Consider the following 22,666-nt stretch of genomic DNA (forward strand, 5'->3'; position numbering starts at 1 on the left):
GCCGCCATCAACACCGCAAATCCGCATCGCGCGACAAAAACCACGGCCATCACCAGAAGCTCACGCACCTCCCAATCCCTCGCACGCGATCGCGACGCCATAAACAACAATGTCGACCACCGATCCGAACCGGGAACAACCTCCACAAGAACAAGCACCGCAACAACCTGAGTCGCAAACAGAAGAACCCCAAAACCAAACAACAGAAGCGCAAGATGAACCACCGCAGCAGCAACAACAGCAAGAACAACCCCCGGCCTCGCCTCCCCTCCCGCAAAAACACACCGCGGTCACCCCCGGCGTGCGCGCGGGCTACTTTGAAAAGACGTACAACGGCGCCCTCCAGAAGACGCTGCAGGCCGTCCGCTTCGAGAACTTTGCCGACTGCTTCCCGACCATCGCCGCCAACGCGCCCAACACGCTGCGCAACGTGCAGAAGCAGATGGCGGATTACCTCGAGGACCGATGTAGTGTGCGTGTCTATCCGTCCCCCCTTCACCTCCGCGCCGGTTTACTGTGTTGGTTGGGGCTAACAGTGCACGCCTGCGCGGCGTTTCTACAGAAAGATTTCCAAACCATCCTCGCGGAACGCGACGTCGTCCGAAAGCTGAACGAGTTCGAGAGCCTGGTCAGCGACGCGGACAGGAGGAGGCTGGAGAGCGGCGACGACGCCGAGGAACCGATCCCGTACGTTTCCCCCCCCCTTTCCCCTCACTACCACAAGACTACGCGACGACAGAACAGAAACTAACGACCGTGTCCCATATCAGTCCTCACCTCCTACCCCCCGAGGTCGTGATCAAAGCCCACATGGCCCCGCGCCTGGCCGCGCAGCAGTCCCACATGAACGCGCGCCTGCAGAACACGCAGGCCTCCAACGAGGTCCTCTTCGCCTCGATCCAGGCCCAGCGCGCCGAGATCGCGGTCCTTATCGCGCAGCTCGAGGGCCACGTCGCCGACGTCGACGGCGCCAACGGCATGCTCGTGGACGTGGCGCCCGAGCTGGCGGCCGAGGCGAGGGACGCCGAGGCGCTGATGTCGGGGATGTAAGTATCAGAGGACGGAGCCGTTCTACGAAGGCTGGCAGTTGTGTGTCGGGGGTTTCTGTGTATAGCAACTTTAACGGGAAGTTCACGCCGTCGTGCGGAAGAGGAAGGGAGACGAAGTTATGAATACCCAGGGTTAAGGCGTTTTGGCTGGCTAAAAACAATGATGATTCACAACGAGAGTCTTAATCAACATCACTAAACAAGATCATGATGGGTCTGATGACGTTTTCATGTGTCCATTTCGCAGTCAAATATATACATGTACTACGTGGTGACACCATGTTCGTTCGTCAACAAACACAACCCGCCGAGACCTTGCGATGTCAACGCTCAATATGTGCAAAAAAAGACACTGAAAAGAAAAACAAGACAGCAGCGGTATTTCCGCTGCTGCCGGCAACGCCGCCCAATGATGAACACGCAACGGCTGATGATGCTTTCTTGCCCGCCATGATGACAAAGGAGATTGAGAGGGAAAAAAGATAAGAGTGCCGTCCGAATGCATATGCCGCCGCGCCGCGCCGCACCGAGCTTTTATGTTTTGGCCGCCGTACCCGTGCCCGCCACCAATATAACAAAACCGTTTCATTCGAATCTTGCGATTCTTCCTCGTTCCAATGCAAAGAGAAGTCCCTGTTGTATGAGGGCCTGGGGTATGGATGCGTATATGTGCGATAGAGGTTGTTGAGGTAAAGGCATTAAATCCTCCTGTTTTCGGTATGGATGACTTGCCAAGGACCGAAAAAGTCGATCTCCCCGTAGGCTGGTGGGAGAACGCGGATCATACGACCAGTTGCCCAGTCGACGAACCACTGCTTCCCCTTGCTGATGATGTAGTTTGACTTGCGTGGGCTCTTGAACAAGAGCACTGAATAGCAAAGCTTGGCGTACAGCAAGTCGTGGGCGGAGGTCCACTGGTGCTCGGGCGCCCACTTGCCAGTGTCCGGATCAATGGCCATATTTGGGTACGAAGTCGTGGACAATCGGCTGCTGATGGGCTCGTTGATTCGGACTGGCGATGGGCCGATGACAGAGTCCGTGTCTGCTGCCGGAGGTCCTGTCGGGAGTCCTGCCGGTGCGTCGCGGTTGAGATCGGCGAGCACGTCGGGGACAGGCTCCGTTGTTGACGCCGGGAAAGGGTCAGGCTCGTTGGATGGAACTTGACGTAGGACTGGACTAATAGGCCGCGGCGTAGGCACGGGGTGGTTGTTTGTCTGGGCCGGCGTTTGGCCACGAAACCAACGAATACGTTGGATGCGCGGAATGCTCTGGTCGCGGGGGTAGTCACGTTCGTCGATCGGCGCGGCGACGTCGATAGCGGCGAACAAGGCTTCCAGCCATTTGACAAATGTGGTCAGTTCTATGCATGATAGTAGGAACTGGTCCGCCTCTGCTCTGACGCGGATGGTATATCGCCTCCTGGGTGGGAGTCAGTTTCTTGGCAGGTCTTGGCATGGGATGAGGCTGAGAACAACAGCAACCTACTTTTTGTAATCGGCAGCAATACCAACGTCCGCGTGCTGGAGGCTGTACGCCTTGTCGAGAGACGATTTCTTGACCCAGGGCGGGTTGTCTGGTGATATTGTCGGCCCGTCTCTCGTCCTCCCCCAACCCCAATCCTTTTTTACGTTGTAGAAATTCAAGGCGGTACCTCGCAGTTGCACGAAAGTTGTGTGCCAATTCCTGTCCTCAGCCCTTTTGGTGGTATTTTCAATCTCCATCTTTTTCATCCACACGCCCTCCAACTCAATATCGCACGAATACCCCGGTAGCCTTTCTCCGACTCCATGGTTGGCAACAGCGCTGCCGGCAAGCGGACGTCTTGGTCTGGGCTCCCTCTCATAGGGAGGCGGTTGTGATGGTCGTCGTAAAGGGGAAGTCATGACTTCCTGGTAGAAATAGTCCTCCTCCATCGATAGTCGCCGCCGGAGAGGCGGCGGCTGCGCAGCGGTATTAGATGGTCCATTTCCGCGATGCTCACTGCGGGGATCCATGGGGCGGGAGAGGTTTTATATGACAGGAGACTCGAGTGAGCCGGCGACAGGCGAGTCGTGTCAGGCCAGGACCACCATGCGGCGGGTGGCAGCGGAGGCAGAGGCCCGTTCCCGTGCGTCTGTCTTGGACGGGTTCCCTTGCGACGGGGGATTCCACGAGATGTGCTTGGCCCGGGGGTTATACTGACCCGCAAAACTTCATGATGAGGGCCTTTTGTCGGCGGCTCTTTTTTAGGGCCGCACGGGGCAGAGTAACGTAAAACGAATGCAAAGAGGCCTAGAGCGAGGGAGCGAGACCGGTAGATGAGATGAGATCGGGGAGTGGGTAAAACAAAGTCAGGTACCGTACGGCGGATACTTGAGGGACGGGTATGGAGACGTAGAAGGACTGGAGCCCCGGGCGCGGTGTGGTGTGTGGATTATTCGTCTGTGAACGAGTCCAGCGATGTGGATGTGAAGAAGGGACGAGATGTGCCGGGTAGCGAGAAGCGAGAGCAGCGGTGGCGATGATGAGCGGCAGGTCTAAGAGTAAGGGCGCCTCTTCCAACGATCTGGCGTCGTTCGGTTGGTGCCTTGGCTGAAGTGCGAGACGAGCCAGTTCAGAGGAAAGAGATGGGATGTAAGGTCAAGGTTGCAATGGCCTGGCGGGAGGAGTGAAGCGGAGCGGGAGGCGTCGAGTCATCGAGTGGTGCCAGGCGCGAAAAGAGCCGCTTAACAAGGTTGGACTGAATAGGAAGCCCGACGGAGGGAGTGGTAATATTCGTAGACGCTGAAGCAGAGCAGCAGTACGGGTAGTACTACGGTATCCGTAGCAGCAAGCGTAACCCGGATATGAGGGAACCGATTCCCGTGGTGCAGGGCCGACAACGCGCGAGAGGATGGAGACGAAGTCCGGGCCTGTCCAACGAGGGCAACAAGTCTGTGATGAACGACAAGGGCCGCAAGGGGGACTTGGCTCTGGGGGCGGATCTCATGCGCATCGGAGGTCGGGTCAGGCCAGGGACAGGGGGCTGTTGAAGAGCAGCGGGTGGGAACGTGGTTGAGTTGCTGGCAGGAACGGCGTGATATGGAGAAAGAATAGAGTAACAGAAACGAGTTGTGCGTGAGGGTATGCACAACGAACCGGCGGATTGTTGTTTTGGAGGTGAGAGGCGATGATTGATGGATGGATGGATAGGACCTCGATCGAAGGGCGTGTAGAGGCGTGAGCGCAGTGAAACAAACAGCTTTGCCGCGATAGATGGGCAAAGTCAGAACGACATGCGCTCAGGACGGGATTCGTTGAAAAAGCGTGAGAGGCAGACGAGACGCAGGTCGTGTTGAATGCGAAGACGAGAGAAGGCACAAGGCGAGGCGCGCTACAATCGGTCCCTGTCGGAATTTTTGGTGGTATTAGGTGATTGATAGTGAGAGGAGGGAAGAGGAGAGATGGAGGCTCGGATTCTGACCGGGCGGGAGGCGTAAGCGTATCGTTAGTGTAGCTTGTACTCTGTACGTAGCTTAGCGATCCATCGGAGACGAAGTATCGTACGTGCGGTATCTTACCTTAAGGTAAGGTGTGTAGGATGTACGGTACGGAGTTACAACGCTTGGCCTGAAAAGGACGTCTTTTGCGCTTTGGCGGGTTCGCGGGATTGAAGACGGGACGAGACGAGACGACTGTGGTGGTATCAATTGGATACGGTGGTTGGTGAACAGCAATTGGCAGTGTGAGTTGTTGGATGGATGAGTTCCATTATTTTCGCAGGTTCCATTCAGGCATGCGAAACGGGGGGAACGAATGCGGCAGGCTGACATGGGAAAGAGCCGACAAGCAATTGGAAAAGCACAAGGGCAAGAGTTGGGGCGACGTCGGTGCCGATGATCGTCAAGACGAACTCTCGGCGGGCATTGGAAGCAGGAATAATTCGTAGGCGCTCACTGGTCCGTCCTCCCTCCAAAAGGGCCCTGGGGCTGGCCTGGAAAGAAACAACAGCGCCGAGTGGACCGAGGCCTTTTGCAGACATGTCTAACCCGTCTTGGTAGGTGAAAGAGTTGCGGCGACCGGGGTGGCGCGGGCTCGAGGTACTTTTTATTTGACCACGAGAGCTAGAGCTGGTGATGCTACTTCAGTAAGGTACTGTGCTGTTCGCTTTTCGCCTTTACAGAGCCGAATGGGCACCTGTGTTGTTGTGCTTTCGAACGATAAGAGAGGCAGGTCGTAGGTGTAAGCGGACGAAAACGAGCATACAACACTATATGTGATGCGAGGAGACGCGTCCATCCAGGCGCAAACTATTGTGGCATGAAAAGCTGCAACACTGAATGCTACCAGGTCAAGGCAAGATGAAATCAAAGGTACCTGCCTTCCTGGACGTTCAGCAAGAGGTCAGCTGGATGTTCTGAATTCAATGGCACCAATGGCACCAATGGCACCAATTACGGCATTACGGCACAAGCAGGCGGGGTTCTAGCCCGGTGTGGGCCCCGGCCGTGCCTGCCTGCCTTGACTCTCGAGTCGGACTCAACCCGACCAGGAAAAAAAAAGGTCATTATTCCATTCATCGTTGCATTCTTTCTAGTAGCCAGCCTCTCAACATTGATTCAGATCAAGGACAGCAGGTGGTATTCTGAGTTTGACCGAGTTGCACAACTCGGCTCTGTCCGTAACCTAACGTTACTTGGATCTTTAATTATCAGACTCCAACTGCAACTGACCCGACATCTGTGTTGTACGCGTCATTCAATTTAACAGCAACTTCGAATTAAGCAACGGGAACACTGACAATGCCTGTGAGTTATTTCAACTTTCGGGGATCAGATCGCCATAATGGAAACCTCCGTATTATCCACATCCAATACTTTAACTTGCTATCAGATGCTGTTCCCTGTCCATTTGTCATTTGAGGAAGGTAAGTTAAGGCACCTCGCCTTAATTGCCTTCCATCAGGTCTTAAGGTACCTACCTTACATACCTAGTACCTTTAGACTGAAGTCTCACACTCGGGCGCTGTATCCGTACACTAAGCGGCGACAGCAGCGGCGGTGCACAAAGAACGGCGTGGCTTCCATTTCCAAAAGAACCTTCACGTCGACTCTACTTTCCCAAAGACACCAATAGGAAGGCACAGCGGCCGAAATACAATGCACTAGAAACCCAGCCTACGGGCCTGCCCATACCTTACCACAACAGCCATGGATGACAAAACACGCCTGAACTTGCTCTGTCTGAGTCGCCTCGCCTCGCCTTCCGTCCCCATACACACCGCAATCGCAGTATCCGACACCAAAAACCAACACCAAGACCAAACAGGTCAGATATCCGTCGCGTGCCCGTACCAATTCGACCATCATTTTACCATCCCCGGCCTCTCCTGTCCATTCCGCTGTCTCGCCGCGCAATCAAGCATTTCCCAGAAGCAATCCATGCGACCATGCTCCCCTCCTCCAACAATGGGACGGTGACACTCTACCTCACGCTACAGAGCACACTACCAGGACGCACATCTGTTTATAGCAGCTTTTCCGTTCCTCTCCGCCCGCCCTCAGCATCGCCGTTCTTGATGCCTCCCGTCGGAGATCTCTTGGCCCTGCACTGCAAGTCATTGGTGGAGGGCGAGAGCTACGCCGTGGCAGCGACGGGACCCAGCCAAGCGTACCGCACATGGCGATCCCGTCATCAAGTGGCTTGGATAAAATAACCGGCCGAGAGACAAATATCCTCGCCCTCGCGGCTTGACATCCTCTGCTCTGCTGAAACGAGACAACCAACGGCGTGTCTCTAGAAGCGTCCCAGAAACACACACCCATCTCAGACACCCGAGACACATCGACGACTGGACTGGCGGGACTGGACAAAATCCAATGCGGAGTACGAACACACAAATCATACATTGCCTGCCGGCCTGCGTGCGCCTGCTCTGCGCTGCGCTGCGCCTGTCCTCTTCCTCATCAACGACGGAGACACAGCTGCACAACAAACGAAACAGGAAACAGCAAACGCTACGAACCGCGGCTCGTCCGAGCCACCTGCCACCTTTGCTCACACGCACACACGCTCACTCCGTCGCTTGTGCACCTGTCCCGGACTGCGAGTCTGTAGCACACCGACCATTGGCAAACTTCCAAAGGATCTTTTGCGAGCGGAGTCCTCTCAGCCCTTCCCTTTACCACCCTAATTAAGGTACGATCCCTTGTCAGCCAACTGTTAGTCGGTCAGCCAGCCATCACCACACGACGGACGAGGCCAAGTATCAGCCATACACAACCGGGGCGAAACAGATCGGACTTTTTGCTAGGCTCTTTACAATGGCGTCGTCTCTTCCGTTTCGACCATGGTTTGCCGTCCAAAATTTGACGCCTCGTCGCACTGCTTTTCAAAAACCGTTCTCGTGGTTTCGCGCGTTCGGACCCTTCTCCGCGGCATCCGAGAGCTGTCAGACTTTGTTCCGTCAACAACTTACCCCAACAATCACGCCATGCCTGCCAGGGCAAAGACCCTCAATCCCCCAATGGCTTACCCCGGAAAGTCGTTCGGGTACCCTCCGCCGCTGGGCTGCCAGCCATCAACTCAAACCCAAAGCCAAAGCAATCGCTACGTCTTTGATCACCAAATGTTTGCTCAGCATAGACTATAATACCCGCCCCAAGTTCCAATGATACCTACCTGACCACGGAGGAATGGCTTGGTCGTGGTTCATGACACCTGACGTCCGTACCAAGTACGCACGCCCCAAAACCCGGTCGCCCGTTGTGTTCCTAGCGGCTTCGCCCAATCTCTTGGAACTTTCTTGGAAAGCTTGAGTGGACGCCATTCCCGCACCACAGCTGGCGCCCTGTTCTCCAGCTGGCTGCCGCTGAAAGTTCGCCCTGCCTTGGTTTCAAGGAGAACCCAGCCTTTTGTAATGACGACGACGTTCGTCGCAAAGTCTGGCTGTCAAGTCTAATTTTGCACTGACAACCCTCGTTCAGAAACAGGCAGTTTTCCAGAAACATTCGACACAGCTGATCAGCCCATCCACCACAACGGATCGAAACTTATAACAGCGTCAGCGAGGAAAATCTCAAGATACTCTCCGTCCGCTAGCCGTGCCAACAGCCGTCGATCGCTGATTATCACCGGCAGTTCCTTATCTGCCACATGAACATCATCATCCCCCAGTTTATGACGAATATGTGATCATCGGCCTGCGCGACTGTTTGCGTCTTGTCCCGAGCTCTTGCGCACTACAACCACTCCCGTACCACCACACCAACGCGCGACCAAATCCTTCTGTTCCTCAAGCCCACTCACACCTCACTTCTCGCTGGCCCAGCCCAAGACTTAAGGACAAGAAGGTCAAGGTATCATCAATGGCCTGCCAATAGGTCAAGAAGACGCGTCGGGAAATAGTTCAACCTAACATTTGCCGCATTCTGTCTACGAATACCCTAACCTACACAGCTTAAGAGAACTGCGGGATCACGGCACGAACGGCATTTTTGGCGCGGCTGTCAACCACATTCCAGGTACCACCCAACCGCGTAGCTCCAACGGGACCGCCATCTCAATCAAGAAGGTAGCAGGGAAAAACTGGATGCGAAAGCAAAGAAGACCACATACGGCAAATTACAGGCCTCGCAATAATACCCGAGCCGAGCACGCCGACAAAAGAACGGGAGGAGGAACATTCTACGGTTACTTACACAGCCTCACCGGCTGGGCGACGTGCCCCCTGCGCCTAAGTGGGCTCTCCCCTTCATTAACGCGGACAGCAAACCTTTTGCCAAGTTGCCTGACGTTGCGGATTGGGACCGGGCCTGGGATGGAGAAGATCAAAAAGTTCCCCAGCCTTTCCCCAGTCGGTTCGGCCAAGACCTCCAAACCCCAAAAGCCAAGGCTTGCGAGGTGCAGCAACCTCCAATTGCTCTCCCTCGCCTCTTCACTCCAACGTTCAAAACAAGACAACCTTGAGGGGTAAAATAGAAATAAACGAGACTCCGCTCTCGTCCTGTGCACGTTGCGTCGCTGGCCGCTTTCACTTGACCGACCACTCGACTCTTGATTCAATTCCCTCGGGTTCCGATAGTCTTCTTGGAACTCTTGAGCTGAGCAAACCATTTCTCCCCCTGAGTGAGCAATTATTACGTACTACATATCTCTGTCGAGGGAAATTCTATACGAAACTGGTGGAGTCGACACTTTTCTCGCATAGCTACGGCCTACGGTTCAGCGCTTGACGGCCTTGGCAGGAACAGACAATTGAGAATTCGCAGGGCTGAGGCCATTCCAGAGAACGGGCCACCGCAGCAGACGAACTTTTGAAATTTTCACTTTCCCCCGGGAGGTTCCTTTGTCAAGATTGGCATGCGGGCGTGGCACGATCCGTCGAGCGTTGTGGTCCATTCGACAGAACCACATGTCTCGTCTCCTGGCGAGTTCACGACGAGAAACATAGTCCTGAGCTGCGAACCGGCTCAGCTCACGTGTTAGAGGTAGGCAGGTCACACCAGCTGTGGGATTGGTTACTATTTCAGACAAGGGTCCTCACTTTCAAAAGTTCCGGTATTGTTTCTTTTCTCTCGGTCGTCGCGAAGCTCGTTCCACTGCATGGAAACCTCGGCCTCGAATACACGACTGCGGCTGTTATGCTTTCTCTCTCTGTGGCCTGGCCGATTGTAGAGAAGTCTGTCAAGGTGCACGATGACTTGGAGCTCTTCCGTCGCCAGTAGCTGCTGGGGGGCCACGAACTAGGACTGTCCTCGGCCTTCTAGAACCGGTTCCCTAAGTCAATGAACCACCGCGACCCAACTTATGAATTAGAGGCTACTTTTGGGGGGTTCATCAGCAAGTCTTGGACAGGCAGGCTCTTCGAAATTCCCACAACGAAACAGCCCGAGCCGCCTCAGTCTGTACCTATAGAAAGGCCCGGACAAGAACCCCCCGATCCCGCGTCAGGGAACGTCTTCGTTACCTGGTGTGGAAGACCTGTTTTCCTAAGCCCGACATTTAACTGAACATCTCAAGACCATTAAGTATGATATGCTACTGAATAGCTTGAGCTCCGGGATTCAACTGAACCTCATGACCATGATACATAACATGCCAACGTATGTAATTGATGCCCAAGCGAACCTCCTCATCAAGCCCGGTTACCACCTTGACGCAGGGGGAGTCGCACTAGGTTGTTGGTGTTGATAGGATGTCATCAACGATCACCAAACACAACTTGTATGTCCAAAAGTCGGTTGCAGTCGCGATGTTGTCATGTCAAGTAAAAATGGCGTCAGACTTGTCATGTCTGTCTGTTGGACTACAAACCAACTCTTGGTTGGTTCAACAGCCGTAAGAACATCATCTCAAAAATATACTGTGCAGTGTCTTGACATATTACCCGGAAAGCCCAGGTTGATATGGACTTTGAGCCCTGATCTTCAGTGGCACATATGATGACACTCTTGGCATTGCTAGAGCTTTCTCATCTCAAGTCTTGTTCCTACAACCCCGAAGTCTTCTCATAATCCCAAGAGTTGTTTGTCAGTGTTACACTTGTCCCGACGTCGGACTTGGACATAAGCTTCGTCCGCTGGAACCCTCAAGCACGAGGACAAACTCCAACATCACCGTTGGACACGTCTATCGGTCGGCCGAGGTACGGCATCATCTTCCTCGATGCTCGTCTTGATTCCGGCAATTACTGCTCCGCTAGAGTCCGTCCAACGAAGATGTACCTCTGAGCCCGCAGTCCATCTCGCGGTGAATAGCCTCAGGATGACTTCCACGCCCGTCATGTAAGTATCAGGTCGCAACCACAAGTTTTTTCGGGATTTTGAACGAGGTATTACTAATTGTCGTCTGTTCTCTGTTCTCATTAAAAGAAACCGTCGAAACGGAGTCCTTTGGCGGTTGTTGTTTGCGTGGTTTGGTCTTGATATGGTACAGCATCATCATCACCCAATGTCTGGCCCTCCTCACTCTTTCTCTCCCCTCTCTCGCCCCCTTTCCAGTCCTATTCCGTACCTTATCCATCCTTTCCCCCTTCCCGTCTCAAAAAGGCATAGCAAAAAAAAGGGACGCCAAAAACTTTTTGTGTTCATGCTTTCCCCCTTTCCCCCTTTCCCATTCTCCCGGAATTTCCCCCCCTTTCCGCTTCGCCAAATATACAGGTTCTCCTTTACCGACAACCACAGCGGAAAACGCGAGGCCGTCATGAAATGAAGAAGCGTCGTTGCGCGCGTTGACAACCCACAAAGGTAGGGACAAACGCCATTAGCGCGCCTGATGCAAATGCTAGAAACGCATGTGGCGTGACAAAAACATAAGAAATGAAGATTTTAAGATAAGTGTACAGGAAACGGTGTGAAAAATCCACGCCTTTGCCCTGTGAACTCCTTGAAAAAGAGAAAAGGTAGAATATAACGTTTCTCTTCCTTAGTCGTCCGTATCGTCCCGATGGCCGTGAGAGAGTTGATGGTGTTGGTAAAGTAATATCGAGCGTAGGTTTGTGAGGAACGGTGATGTTGTATAGGTTGATGAGGGAGAGGTAAAAGTCGCCACCAAGACGGAGGGGATGAGAGGTGACGGATCGGCATGTAAGTGTTCGTCGATGGGTTCATTCGTGAGTCGCAACAAGCGCCTCTGAAATGGTCAAAAGAGCTGACGCTACGATTTACCCAGCCACCGAGGTCTTCGTGGGGCTAACTTAAGCAGCGGCCTGGGAGGCTCCGCGACCACGGACGCTGCCGCGGCCACGGGCCTGACCGCCGGAGAAGTTCCCGCGGGCGTTACCCTGGCTACCGGAGCGGTTGCCCTCGAAGCCGCCGCGACCACGGCCGGCAGTGTTGCGGGGACCGGTGTTGGAGTAGTTGGAGCCGCCGTAGGCACCAGCCTTGGGGCGGCGGGGCTCGACAACGATGTTCTCGCCGTTGACGACGTGGGGGTTGGCAGCAACGGCAGCCTGGTAGCCGGCAGGGCTGGCGAACTCGACGAATGCGCAGTTCTGGATGCGGATTAGTCAATAGCTTCATTGAACATGTCATCGTATCAAACTTACCTTCTGACGGTTGATGTCGAAGTAGGTCAGTTCACCGTGGGCATTGAGGGCTGCCTTAAGCTCCTCGGTCTTAACCTTGTCGGTGACGTACTTGACGTAGCCCAGTGTACCGTTGTCGACGGGGGCCTGGGAGATGGACTGCGGGCGGTTCTGGCGCTTGGAGTCGGCGCCGACGGACTGCCACTCAGCGGAGGGGGAAGACTCCTTGGCGGCAGGCGCTTCGGGCTCCTTCGCGGCCGGGGCAGCGGCGGGCTGGGGAGCGGCAGCAGCAGGAGCGGGAGCCTTGGCCTGAGCAGGAGCAGGAGGGGTGGCGGTCTTGGGAAGGGGAACAACAGGCTTAGGTCCGACGGCGGCGGCAGCGCGGCTGGCCCATGACATGGGCTTCATGGGGACGGGAGCGGGAGCAGGCGTAGGCTTCTCGGGCTCGGCGGCGGCAGCCTTAGCCGGGACGGGGGTAGGAGAGGGATCGGCGGGCTTCTCGGGCATCTTGATGTCCTCCTCGGCAATCTCCTTTGCGGCGGCCTCAGGGTCAACGGCGGGCTCCTCAACCTTGGGCTCGGGGGCCTTGACAGGCTCGGGGGCAGCGACCTCGGCATCGCCGTTGGAAGCGACATCCTGGGGAGCTGCGCTGACCTCCTCCAGCTTCTGGTCAACCGCACTGGGGTCAATGACCGGGGTAGGCTCCTCCTCCTCGGGGGTCTCCTCGACTTGAGCCTCCTCAGGCTGGGCAGCTTCGACGGGCTCCTCGGCAGCGACGGGCTCCTCGGGCTGGACCTCAGCCTCAGGGACGGCCTCGTCATCGTCCTCGTCGTTAATGTATCTCAGAATGTCGTTGACGACGAAGTAGCCGGACGGTTGAGGGGCCAGGACGAAGGTCTGAACGAACTTCTTGGGCTCAGCTGACTTGATGGAGCTTTCGCCGATAACCTGGATGACGATGTTGTCGAAGGAGGCTTGGGAGTCGACATTTGTGATTCGGACCTTGCTGTTCTGGAAGTCAAGCGACTTAATTCTCTCCTGAATGTCCTGGGAGGGGGATTGATGTTAGCGAGTAGTCATCACGTGGCGAGCGCGGGAGAAGTGACGTACTTGTCTGCCGACAGAAACGTTGGCAACCTCAGCCTCCATTCCGTAAACGAACTGGGAACGCTTTCCATAGAACAGCTAAGGTGGAGGTCAGTATCGCAGATCTGTCGCAAGTGGGGTAGATCGGGTTCCTACGTGAAGCTTTTCCGGGTTCTTGCTCAGAGTGGTGTAGTACTGCTCGACGAAATACCAACCAACTTCATCCTTGCTCAGGTTGTTGTTGTTGACAGATGATGCGGCGGCATCGTTCGTAGGGGCGGGGCCTGGAGATGTTTGTTCGACAGCGTCCTTGAACTGGTCCGGGTGTGTGTAGTTACCGTTGGTTGCCATGGCTGCTCTTTGTGTATGTGTGATGATCTAGACTTGGGCGCAATCGGACGGAAGGAGAATAGGTAGTCGGCGGAGAGGAAGGTGGGAGGACAGAAGGCGCGGAGGCGAAGCTCGAAGATTCTGCGGGGCTATTCGCTTGCTTGCGGGGAGGTCGTTCGCAAAAAGAGGACGGGTGGAATAAGACCTTTGCGCGAGAGATGAAAGTTAGATGGGCGAACGGCGCCAATGGAGGAAGAAGGGGAGATGACGACGGCTCGGGGAGAGGAAGGTCGTTGTGTGGTGAAGAAGTATAAGGTATGGCGAGAGCGAAGGTGTTTGTCGTACGTACCTCAAGATGCGATCGTCGTAAAGGAAACGCTTAGAACGGACTCGGAAGCGAAGAAAAGACGATGTCGGAGACGAGGATGCCCGGAAAAAGGGTTTTGACGATGATGCGAGGGGCGGGCGGGCTGGAGCGAGGATGGAGACGCGTGACAGTGGGAAGCGATGTGCGGAGATAACGTAGCTGAGCGACGTGTGGACGGATGGGAGGGAAGAAAAAAAATGAATGTGCACAGTTCAAGACGACCTGGGATAAAACCTGGCTCAGAGAGTGGGTTTTTTTTCTGGTGTGAGTCTGCTTGAAATCTCTCTCGTTCGGAGGAGGGGCTAGAGCGGAGTGGAGTGGTTGCTGAGAGAGGGAAGTGGAGGTTTTATTTTTTTTGCCTTCGTTTGCAAGATGTCGTGAAGGGAGGAATACTTTTTTTTTTGGTGGTAATGCACCTTCCTGGCGGGCGCATCCGTGAAGGGCAAAAACACACACAATTTGTTCAGATCACGACGTGCCCTGTGCTCTCTGAGCGACCGACCTACCAGGTACGGCGGAAGATGACCTGGATTGCCGACCCAAGTGGGATGGATAAGGTACCTCGCGAAGCTTCATGAGTACCTTGATCGCATAGGTTCTAAGCAGCACCACCATGTATCGAACCATCCAGAGAGGTATCGATGAAGATCAATTCCCCAGGTTATCTAAGCAGCGTAGCACGCAACCCGAGCTCAAGCTACCAGCTCCATCGAGAAAACACATCAACATCCAAAGGCCTGAGAAGAGCCATTGAGCCATGTCTAGACCGCCTGGACACTTGTCGATTTACTGTCGACATCTCCCGTTCCTCATATCTGCAAAAATGTCATTAGAAGCGGCCTGGAAGGCCTGCATTTCATAGATTTGACCGTTCGAACATCAAGCTGCTGGGGTGCTATTGCAAGGAGCCGAGGCAGGGAGACGGGGCTAAAGCAACAAGTAAGACGTCAAAGCGGACCGCATCCTTTGTTCTAAATCCATCCTTGTGTAACGTGATGCCCTCTCGGCTTGTTTGTCTATGCCTACGTATAATTATACAATGCTATTTTGTTTGCGATTCTAACCTGAATCCAATATCCATTTAATCGGTCCATCCAAAAACCTCGCTCACGGCCAGGGTATTGGACCTGACTCCGATGAGTGTGATGACGAGCGCAACCAGATCCACGATAAGGAGCACCGCCGAAGCCATCATCCAGCGGGGGCTAAACACTCTGTACAGCATGAGGTGTCTCCTCAGCCAGCCAGCCCACGCCATGGTTGCGAGGGACTCAACAGCAAAGTAGGCGATGAAGATGCCTAGTGCTCGGCTGACGCTCTCGAGAACGCCCTTCCTCTTAGGACCGACCTTCCAGACAACGATGAGCGGAATGGCCACGACTGAAATAATCTGGCCGGCGAAGGTGTTGAGAGCGACGACGATCGGAGTCCAGGGGTAGCGGATCGAGAAGAGGGGAATGAAGGCGCTATCCCACTGGATGCTGCTCAGAGCGGCCTGGTGGCCCGTCTTGAAGTAACCAAAGTTGCCGAGGACACCCAGCATGACTGGGCCAATGGCCTCCGTCGTCAGAGAGTTGAGGTCAAGAATCTCCACCAACGACATGATCTGCCAGAACAAGAGAGCCAAAGCACCGCCTCCCATGGGCTTCGACAAAAGGATGCAGGCACCCACAATATTCATCGGCAAAAGCAGATACCTGGCTCCGTTGGCGTTGCCATAGCCCAGAACCGTGATCTGAGTGTTGCCATTCTTGGCCGGTGTCGTCAGGATCGTGACTAAAGGCGGTGCCCAGACGAACGCAGTCGTTCCGGCAACAAATACCAAAGCCAAGACGACCTGGGCGAGATACACTCCCGCAGTCTTAAGAGTCTGGGACGGCAGGCTGGGGAACCACTCGCCGTTGTCGGCAGCGTCTAAGACCCAGTAGGTGGCCGACATGAAGAGGCCGATACGGTACACGTATCCGATCCAGGCGGGTGCGAGGCCCTCCCAAGACCGCGAAGGCAGGAGGAACGACTTAATGATCGACGGCAAAATGAGCGCGACCGCGAATGGAATGATGAGCTGCCACGTAGCAGAGGTCGAGGAGGTAGCGGAGGCGTAGTAGGTCGAGGTGCAGTATGGCATCTGCTCCTCGCGACAGAGCTTCGAGAAGGAGGCAACTCTGCCCAAGACAACAAAGAGAACGGAGTGGTAGATTGCGAGGGTTCGCTCCCTCATCGTAGGTACGGAGAACGCAGCGAAGACGTTCACCACGCCAAAAGTTGTGATGAAGAACAGAAGGATTGAGTCCTCCCAAATGGTGTAAGAGTTGGATGCGAAGCCGATCGACTGGCTCAAGGTGAAGATGACAGCCAGCCACCCCCAGATGTTGTTTGGCATGAGGTTGAGAATAGTCTTGCCAAAGCCAGACAACGAAAACAGCACTCCAATGGCACTGGTGAATGCAGCACCGGCAATGGCGTAGATGAGGTCGTCAGGAGTCGTGAAGATGGAGTAGCCCGTGCCGGCAACCGCACCGGGGACAGCGCCGAGAATAGCAGCCACGAAGATCTTTTGGTGTATGGTCTTGTAGGAGGGAGCAGAATCGGGCTTGATCCCCTGAAGTTCCAGCTTCTTCTCGGCCAAGTCGAGCTCAAGATCGTCGAGAACCGCGAAGTCCTCCTCCTCGTCACGGGAAGCATAGACGAGAAGGGTCACAACACCAGCAGCCATCACAACAATACCAGTGACCATTCTGGGCACGTCGAAGCGAGCCCAGAGGTCCTTGCAGATGCGTAGAGTCTCCTCTTGGAACATGTTGTAGAAACCGTACGCCTCCTGGTTCTGCTTCCACTGCCAGGAGCGTTCGGCCTTCCTCCACAGATGAGATACGTGGCCTGCCGTGGCGCTCTTGGACTGATCAATGCCACGGGCCTCAAAGTACGAGTCCTGGTACCGCTGAATGCCGGCGGCAGTCATCCGCGACACAGTTGCGAGGTTGTTCCAGGCGTTACCCTTCTTTCCGGCGAATGCCTCCTCGATGGGTCCTCCCAGGTTGTTGTATGGAATAGGAATGCCCATGAGCAGCGCAAGAGTTGGGACGAGATCGATTTGGTTGACAGGTCGAATCTTGGCCATGCTGGGAGGCACCTTGTATTCAGGCTTGGTGCGACCGAAGAACGGACGCTTCGAGTACATCCAGAGCGCTGCCTCGACCTCGTCATCACTCTCGCCGCCGTGGTCACCCTTGCTGTCCATGCCATGGTCGCCCATGACAACAAGGAGAGTGTCGTCGTCGATCTCGGAAGCAAGTTGGCGGATGAAGACATCCATTTGCTGGAGCTTGGCCGTCATTGCTGCGTGGTTCGGTCCATACCGGTGGCCAGCGTGGTCGACGCCAAGCAAATGGCCAATCAGCAGATCCCACTTGCCCTTCTCTTCCTTCTTGAGAAGTGGGAAGATGTGGTCCATGACACCGTTGTCCACCGTGTGGAGATCCCAAACATTGAAGCTGTCGTATGCCTTGCTCGCGTTGGCCTCGAAATAACCAGGAAACAAAGACAACCAAGTATCGTCTCCCAGGTGCACAATCTTCTTTCCGGCGTCTTTCAGCTGCATGAGCAGGTTGTCTTCATCAATAGCAGTGCCACCAAAGCTGCTACCAATATCGATGAACGTCGGGAGCGTGCCAGTTGTCAAGCCCTTCAACCGCTGAAGCGTAGCTGTCGGCGGGTCGGCGATGAAAGGGCGCAGGAAGGCATGCTCAGGGGACTTGACGGCCGTCTCATGCAAGAACGGAAACGCGTTGTGGAACGGCTCGTTGTCCTCGACGGGAACCGTAAAATCGTACCGAAGCGCATCAATGAGGATGACAACGGTCTTGTCAAACGACTTGGGATGCCAGCAGCCGCCCTCTACGGTGCCCTGGCCCTTCCAGCTCGACGACAGGTCCAGCGGCGGGGCAGTGCAGTTCGACTTCTCATCCAGCACCATCCTCGTCAAGAGGAAACCACTGGTGAAGAAAGTGAGGCCGACGGCATGCAGAACCAGCATCCACGTCCAGAAGCCGACCGTCCACCACCACCTACGCTCGTACGCGTCCTTGCGTCGGGCCTCGAAGACCTCGCGTTGCTTCTCCAGCAGGGCCACCCTCTCCTTCTCAGCCTGTATCTCCCCGGGTGTCCGGCTGGCCTCCTCCAGCTCCTTCTGTCGCTTTGCACGCGCGAATTGCTCGGCAATGGCCTTGTAGTCGGCCGCCGGCGGTGCGGCCTTCGATCGGGGGGTTTTCTGTTGCTGTGACATCGTGGGACCAGCGGTGGGCTCGGCTGATTGGTTGGATATATATAAAGAAAAGAGAACAAGGAAAGAAAAAGGAAGCAGATTAAGGGTGGCACTCGATGGCCATTGGAGTGTAGGAAGCTGGAGCAGCCCCTGTTGGAAAGTGTCGTTGTGTGCTGCTTGTCGATGCGCAGCTTACAGGAGAGGGTTGGATGTCGACTGGCGGAAAGAGCTCAAATTTCGAGGTGCATGTTCCGGCGGCCGTACCTTAGCACCGCGGGTCCAGCTTTGGTGGGGCGCGGACGGGTGCATCCCAGAGACCAAGGATCTTGACCTTTGCGGCCACCAACCGCTAAACCATTCATGGTGCTTGGATTAGAAGTCATCTGGAACCTTGTAATCAACAAAAGCAAGCCGGGCTTAGGTACCTAAGAACATTTCGTGAGGCTCTCTTCTTGATTGCATTATGAGTGTATGGTTCATCCTATCTTTGCCAGCCCTCCAGGCAACCCCACACAAGAGGACGAAGGCAACCTATCTCAGTGTTGTCTTCCGTCAAAAAATACAACTTGTCCGTAGCGGACGTGGTGTGGTGTATAATATGGGCAGTCTATACGTGTGAATCCGTCCCCGAGAACACCTTTCATCTTCTTGAATCACGGTGCCTGTGGCTATGATAATCGCGGTCCCGATCTCTCTCTCGGTCCCGATCTCTCTCTCGGTCCCTATCCCGATGTGAGTATCGGTCCCTATCCTCACGATCCCTTTCCTTGTCCCTATCCCTCTCATCTCTGTGGCTCTCGCCCCTCCGTTCTCTGCGCTCAGCTCGCTTCTTCTCCTCGCCGCGACGGTACTCATCCAGCCTTGGCCGGCTGCTCTTCTTCTTCCCACCGCTGTTCCACTGGCCCAGATCCTCAACACCCTCGAGCTTCGTCGCACCCAAGCCCAGCTGGTTCTGACGCCTCTCCGTCGGCCTCTTCTTGTTCGGCCCGCGCATCTTGCCGTCCCATCCCATGCCGCGCAGCAAAGCCGCGCCGAACTCCCCGTCCGGAATCGCATCGTAGTCCGCGATCGTCGAGTCCTCGCCCACGTGCTTCATATCGGCGAGGTAGGCGTCTTCTTCCGTGGCAGGAATGACCATGTCGTCCTCGGGGCGCTTCTTGCCCAGTAGAGCATCCATGGCGTCGTCGTCTGCTGTCCGGGGTGCCTTCTTCTCTTCCGCCTCCACAGACCGCCGGTCGTCCTTCTCAGGTTGTCGCGAGTCCTCGTCTGCCTCTTCGCTGGTCTTGCGTTTCTTGACGGTCAAGCCCCATTGTATCTGCTTATCCGCGTCCGCGGGCTCGGTCTCGGGTTCCTGCGCGCCGTTGCGTTGCGCCTGCGCCTCCGCGGGTAGCAGGTTCTTCCCGCCCCTGCGCGCGCGCAACTCGTCTTTCCAGTTGCGGTTGCTCTGGCTCTTAATTACCAGCTCGCGGGGCTTCTTTTCCTTCTTCTCGCTTTCGCCGCCAAACTCTGTGATCTTCTCGTGTCTTCCGCGGCGATCGCGGTCGTCGTCCGAGTCAGAGTCGAAACCGTGGGCCAGCGCATTCGTGCGCGAACGCTTGCCTAGTGATGATGGCGGTTCTGGACGCGAGGATTTCTTCTGATTGTTGTTGGTGGTTTTTGAACTCGAAGAGCCGCCGAAGCTGATCGCGATCCTCGGGGCCTTGGAGCTGTCGGACATGGTGTAGACAGCGCGTGGCGGGGGCTTCAGACGTGATCGAAGAAAAAGAAGATTTGGTGTTGGTGTTTAAGGCTGGTTTACAAGCTGAGTTCAACTTTCACAGGCAGCCGTACGTCAACATGCAGGGATGCGGGTCTCTGCCTTATGTAAGGTGGGGCATATTTTTACAGCAGGTCAACTACAAGCACAAGCTCTATCTAACATGCTCGACCACTCGTTGCGCCTCCTCTAATTTGTTTTTCACCATGCAACGCTACACCTTTTCGCATATATAGATGATGGCGTATTTGGTTTTTGCTTAGAAAGCGAAGACCTGGTCCTCCAGCTTGCTGACGGGGCGAGCCTTCTTGAAGCCCAAGCTCTCGGTCGCCTTCTTGAGGCCGCTGACCATGGGCGGGGGACCGCACAACAAGATCTTGACGTCGTCGGCAGGCTTAGGGAGAAGCTCCTACAGATTTTGTCAATTTTAGATGCATCAGATAGGGATTCAAGGCGGCCTACGGTGATCATGTCGGCAGTGACGTAGCCAACGCCGCCAGTCCATCCCTGAGGAGGCTTGTCCAGGACGTAGTGCACGCGGAAACCGTTGTCCTCCTTGGCGAGAGCGTCGAGGTCCTCCTTGAGAAGAATGTCCTGGGGCGTAACGTTGGCGAAGATGAGGTCGATCTCGGTCTTGTCGCCGGCAGCGCGGCCGCGGATGACGGCGCGGATGATCTGGAGCATAGGGGTGATACCGGTACCGCCGGCAATCATGCCGAAGTGGCGGACCATGTTCGGGGTGTAGACGAACGCGCCCTTGGGGCCCTTGACCTTGAGCGTTTGGCCGACCTTGAGGGAGGCCATGTGCTTGGAGATGTTACCGGTGGGGTAGGACTTGATCAAGAGGTCAAAGTAGCCGGGCTGGTGGTCGCCAGAGATGGGAGTGTAAGAGCGCACGATCTCCTTGGTGGTGCCATCGGGTTGGGGGCAGTTGGCGCCGATGGAAATGTGCTGACCGATGGGGAGGCCGAGGACAGACTTCTCGGTAGGAAGACCGAAGCGGTAGCTTGGCAACAGTCAGTGACAAGTCAAGATACATGTCGAAATGCGAGACTTACATGGCAGTGTTGTGAGAAAGAATGGTCTTCTCCTTGAGCTCAAACTCCTGGAAAGCATCCGGCTTGAGGACCGTCTTGATCTCTGCGCGGGGTAGAGGTCAGCGATCAATTCCGAGCAGCTCCGAGAGAGGCCGAACTCACGCATGGAGTTGAACTTCCACGCAGCCAGGGCCAGCGTCAAGGGAATGGCGTAGATCAGCCATTCACTCTTGACAATCGTCACCCCGAGGACGAGAAGTCCAGCGGGGATGTAGATGTTGTCGAAATAGGCGCGGGAAGTCAACGAGGCGGCCATCTTGAAGGCGAGCGTTCCGGTCTCCACAGGAGGTATACGGGGAAAACTGGTGCTGCAAGCTAGCTAGCTCGGGTTCTCGAGTTAACCTGGAGAAACGGGGGAAAAAGTCCAAATCAGTTTCAATTCTCGGAGTTGTGGCGGCTGAGGGCGTGCACTGACCAGATAATCAGCTGCGGTAAGCAGAGCTGTCGCAGTCAATCGAGTGAAGGGGACACGGAGAGGAGCGTAGCTAGGAAATGCAAGCAGATATCGTAAGATCGCGATGTGGGACGACTGGACCCCTCCGATTTTCTGTTGAGCTGCCGATTTTCTGCCAGTCCTCGAACGGCGGGCGGTCAAACGTTTTCTGCTGCTATTGCGAGCGTCGGCGGCGAAGGTCGGGGGCGGGACGTGAGTTCGAGCCGAATTGGGCAAGATAATCCGACGGCAGATGCGACGGGCCCCGACCTCGGGTTCTTCGTAAGTGGAGGTGGCTTGCAGCATCGGTTATGCAGGGTATGTGGCTCATTGTGGCTGGTGCTCAGCTTCGTCCATCACGAACCTATGGATCGGGAACCTCCCGTCCATAAGTGCCAAAGTTCCAATTGAAACTCATCATCAGTCTCTGGCGTCGCTAAAGTGGGATCAACATGTAAATCGACCGAACTGAGGAAGCTGACATGCAAGGCCGCTCCCTATCAAACGTATCACCGCAGTCACATCGAGATGCATTTGCAATTCGAAAGCTCCGAGGTTCAATACGCCATGACATCATGGCCATGTGCATCAGCCTCGTCCCCCGAGACACGTCTGAGGGGAGTTGGGAGCAGATGGAGTGTCTCAGCAAAAAACGCGAAAAAATCCTTCAGTGATCCAACGGCCCCTTTCTGTAAGCGACTGCCTTGATTGCATCGCGTCGCAGCAAGATGCGGAGAGATTCGGTTCTGGAGTCGATTGCTGAAGTCTACCACATACCACGCACGCACTCAACCGGATGCAAATGACATGTGACGTCGGACGGCGTCAAAGCTGCACGAGGCTATCATCCAAAAAGTTTCAAGAGTCGAGCTGTCAACACAAGGGAGGCAAAAGCCTCATGTTAGTCGATCCTGCGGCCCTCTCACCAGGCGCTGGTCGGACCCGAAGATGCTGTCTTCTTTTCGAGCTACCACTGCGCCGGTAGCTTGCTGTCATTAGTCTGGCGCAAAGCCGCTCGAATGTAAAATCATCGATCGATGAGAAAGTGCAGTCATCGAGCAATGACATCATCGTAGGTTGCGACACGTCAGTGACACGACGGTCGGAATGTATCGCTAGCGGCAAGCAGCTAGATTCTTTAGTGTTACACGTCGAAGCACCGATGACTTGAGATAGGAATGTTGTCTCTCTGGGCAAGAAAGCTGGTGCGGGTTGGTGGGAAATTCGAGAAAAAGGATGCGTGATTCGGCCGGAAACACTGCTTCGTCCGACCACTTGTGCCACGAGGAAGTATGCAAGA

The 22,666-nt window shown here is 55.3% G+C and overlaps 6 protein-coding genes across 6 annotated transcripts; 1 reads left to right on the forward strand and 5 right to left on the reverse strand.

Moving 5' to 3' along the window:
• Nucleotides 1-109: 109 nt before the first annotated feature.
• On the forward strand, nucleotides 110-1,050 carry CkaCkLH20_05017 (mind kinetochore complex component; the record flags this gene model as incomplete). The annotated part of the gene is made up of 3 exons (XM_038887736.1): nucleotides 110-472; nucleotides 563-687; nucleotides 771-1,050. The coding sequence occupies 3 exons, from the start codon at nucleotides 110-112 to the stop codon at nucleotides 1,048-1,050; spliced, it is 768 nt and encodes a 255-aa protein (XP_038746778.1).
• A 697-nt stretch (nucleotides 1,051-1,747) lies between these two features.
• Nucleotides 1,748-3,043, reverse strand: CkaCkLH20_05018 (PH domain-containing protein; the record flags this gene model as incomplete). The annotated part of the gene is made up of 2 exons (XM_038887737.1): nucleotides 1,748-2,468; nucleotides 2,535-3,043. The coding sequence occupies 2 exons, from the start codon at nucleotides 3,041-3,043 to the stop codon at nucleotides 1,748-1,750; spliced, it is 1,230 nt and encodes a 409-aa protein (XP_038746779.1).
• An 8,660-nt stretch (nucleotides 3,044-11,703) lies between these two features.
• On the reverse strand, nucleotides 11,704-13,470 carry CkaCkLH20_05019 (nuclear transport factor 2 domain-containing protein; the record flags this gene model as incomplete). The annotated part of the gene is made up of 4 exons (XM_038887738.1): nucleotides 11,704-12,000; nucleotides 12,055-13,080; nucleotides 13,144-13,218; nucleotides 13,276-13,470. The coding sequence occupies 4 exons, from the start codon at nucleotides 13,468-13,470 to the stop codon at nucleotides 11,704-11,706; spliced, it is 1,593 nt and encodes a 530-aa protein (XP_038746780.1).
• A 1,427-nt stretch (nucleotides 13,471-14,897) lies between these two features.
• Nucleotides 14,898-18,101, reverse strand: CkaCkLH20_05020 (GPI ethanolamine phosphate transferase; the record flags this gene model as incomplete). Its single annotated transcript, XM_038887739.1, has 1 exon — nucleotides 14,898-18,101. The coding sequence occupies one exon, from the start codon at nucleotides 18,099-18,101 to the stop codon at nucleotides 14,898-14,900; it is 3,204 nt and encodes a 1,067-aa protein (XP_038746781.1).
• Nucleotides 18,102-18,720: 619 nt separating this feature from the next.
• Nucleotides 18,721-19,797, reverse strand: CkaCkLH20_05021 (g-patch domain protein; the record flags this gene model as incomplete). The annotated part of the gene is made up of 1 exon (XM_038887740.1): nucleotides 18,721-19,797. One exon carries the CDS (start codon nucleotides 19,795-19,797, stop codon nucleotides 18,721-18,723), a length of 1,077 nt encoding a protein of 358 aa, XP_038746782.1.
• Nucleotides 19,798-20,095: 298 nt separating this feature from the next.
• CkaCkLH20_05022 (uncharacterized protein) lies at nucleotides 20,096-21,189 on the reverse strand (the record flags this gene model as incomplete). Its single annotated transcript, XM_038887741.1, has 4 exons — nucleotides 20,096-20,245; nucleotides 20,299-20,842; nucleotides 20,895-20,976; nucleotides 21,036-21,189. 4 exons carry the CDS (start codon nucleotides 21,187-21,189, stop codon nucleotides 20,096-20,098), a joined length of 930 nt encoding a protein of 309 aa, XP_038746783.1.
• Nucleotides 21,190-22,666: the final 1,477 nt, after the last annotated feature.

Source organism: Colletotrichum karsti (genome assembly GCF_011947395.1).
Source record: "Colletotrichum karsti strain CkLH20 chromosome Unknown Scaffold14, whole genome shotgun sequence".
Classification (NCBI taxonomy): domain Eukaryota; kingdom Fungi; phylum Ascomycota; class Sordariomycetes; order Glomerellales; family Glomerellaceae; genus Colletotrichum; species Colletotrichum karsti.